The sequence below is a fragment of the Suillus discolor genome, assembly GCF_016758755.1.
Source record: "Suillus discolor strain FC423 chromosome Unknown F5147scaffold_100, whole genome shotgun sequence".
Lineage (NCBI taxonomy): Eukaryota > Fungi > Basidiomycota > Agaricomycetes > Boletales > Suillaceae > Suillus > Suillus discolor.
The window spans coordinates 147,946-150,126 of record NW_024541347.1 but is presented as its reverse complement, the minus strand read 5'-3'; the positions used below and the strand labels follow the sequence as shown (position 1 = coordinate 150,126).

The following is a 2,181-nucleotide window of genomic DNA, read 5'->3' as shown; positions in this document are numbered from 1 at the left end:
GCCTTTAGCATATTCGATGTCGTCTTCAGCTTGGTCCTAATATTGCCTTTTGAGCATGTTCGATAAGCCGATTAAAACATCGTAACAGGCTACTAACAGCACACAAAATGTACGAAAGTTCAACAAATCCAAATAGACCAATGCGGCTTCACGCGCTCTACCATCCTCACTATATCATCCCGTGATTTTTGCATCTGCTAAATGTTTTGTATTCCAGATGGGCACCATGCGATTGCTCTTGCACAGCGAACATAACTGGGAGGCTCTTCATCGCGTGACACTCTTTGAAGTTTGACTCCCAACTTCAACTACATATGCACGAAATGGCGACCGAAAGAGATCCGTTGATCTCAAATGGAACACAAGATCATCGTCCGCCTGGCCCTCGAGACATTTCAAGGTCGACGTGTTACGAAATTTTGGTTGGTCTGTGGTCTAGGTGCCCAACCTACAATTAGATCCAAAGTCGGCGAGTGGTTCATCAACCGTTTGAAATACATCCCTCTTCGACGCTGTACTTCAGGTATCCGAGTTATAGTATTCAGCACTTACTCTTCCGGGCGAGCAGAATCGAAGCACTCGAGTGCTACCGATCGTCCATCTCCTCTCTCTTGTTCTCGTTCTCCTCCTTCTCTTCTTCCCTTCTCCTGCTCTCATCCATCGTCCGTATTCGTCTGAGCCACATCAGCAGTTGCTGACGTGTGCTGGGCGTTTGCGCATGGTGTTCATGGTCTTGGGAACAGCATGGTGGAGCTCAGACATCGATTACACGCAATTCAGCATGTGGGCCGCGGCTTGCATGGGCCTAAGCCCCAGCTTTGGGCTGGCTTGGGCTCACGGCTCAGGCTTGAAATCTAGTGAACCTAACCCCCCCCCCCAAGCCGAGCCTAAGCCGGGCCGGAACATCACTAATTTAAAATTGTATCATGACATCGAGATCGAGCTCAGAGTTTGACTGTATTTCATCGAGACCAAGTTCTGAGTAGCTAATTGGATACTTTATGAAGTAGTTTTGTGTATTCATATTGACGTAGTTCTATCATTTTCGATTATTGCACAGCATGATGTTCATGTCAGGTGACTGACAGATTATCTGCCATCCAACATGACCTTGCTCCGCAAGGTAACAGATTACAGACCTGCTTAGTTTGAGAGAAATATATTTTGACTCTGGCAACCACCTGGGATTCACTTATGAATGAATTCATTGGGAGTGCATTCAACTGGTCTTAGCCAAGCAGTTGATACAACACAATCTAAATCTGTTTCTGTGGGTTCAAAACCTGCTAAAGATAAAATTGCAAGTGATCATCAGAGTCAAAATCTGTTTCTCTTCAGACTGCACAGGTTTGAAACCTGCCAATGATAACATTTATTTTATTTTATGAAAATGCACCTTGACGGTTTGAAACCCATTGAATGCTGCATTTTTTCTATTAGAAGATGATGTCTTGAATATTGAATCGTAGACACTCTCTCAGACACTGATCTTCATTAGTTTTAGTCAAGTTGCCACCAGAGTCAAAATCTGTTTCTCTTGAACCGTGCAGATCATAACATTTTCTCATAGATAGTTTTCTCAAAAACTCATTTAAAGATGGTCTTAGCCACATCATTGAAACACGTCAGATGACACACTTTTTTTCATATTGCAACATGCTCAATTGAATATGCTAACATTCATATTGTTGGCTCTCATATCCTCACCCTGCACACTTCATAGTATCCCTCCACTCAGTTCGCTTCCTTGCAGCAGTCAGATCCTGATGGGTGTGAGGTCAAAATTCTGAGAGTGAGAAACAGTGTCCAATGCCAAAGCATTGGATCTGAGATTTTTGGGTTTTTGGTTTAGAATAAATAAAAAATGTTAGCATTGGTAGGTTTCAAACCTGCACAGTTCAAGAGAAACAGATTTTGACTCTGGTGACAACTCAACTAAGACCAATGAAGATCAACATTTGAGATGCTGTCTTTGAGCAGATATTCAAGACATGTTCTAATACAAAAAATGCATCACTCAACAGGTTTCAAACCTATAGACTTCAATGGAAACAGATTGTGAATCTATTGTGGCAATGACATGGCTAACATCAGTTGAGATCAGTTTTTGAGAAAATCACTCATGAGACAATTGTTAAGATGTGTTTTCATAGAAAATAAATTTTATCATTGGCAGGTTTC

General features: G+C 42.1%; 1 protein-coding gene across 1 annotated transcript; it reads left to right on the top strand.

Annotated features, from left to right (window-relative positions):
• The first annotated feature begins 664 nt into the window (after positions 1–664).
• On the top strand, positions 665–959 carry F5147DRAFT_724372 (uncharacterized protein). The gene is given in 2 exon segments (XM_041439039.1): positions 665–771; positions 787–959. The coding sequence occupies 2 exon segments, from the start codon at positions 719–721 to the stop codon at positions 953–955; spliced, it is 222 nt and encodes a 73-aa protein (XP_041286379.1). The 5' UTR covers positions 665–718; the 3' UTR covers positions 956–959.
• Positions 960–2,181: the final 1,222 nt, after the last annotated feature.

Excerpts from the sequence above, each read along its gene's own strand:
- F5147DRAFT_724372 (XM_041439039.1), top strand. The coding sequence starts at position 719 with ATGGTGTTCATGGTCTTGGGAACAGCATGGTGGAGCTCAGACATCGAT.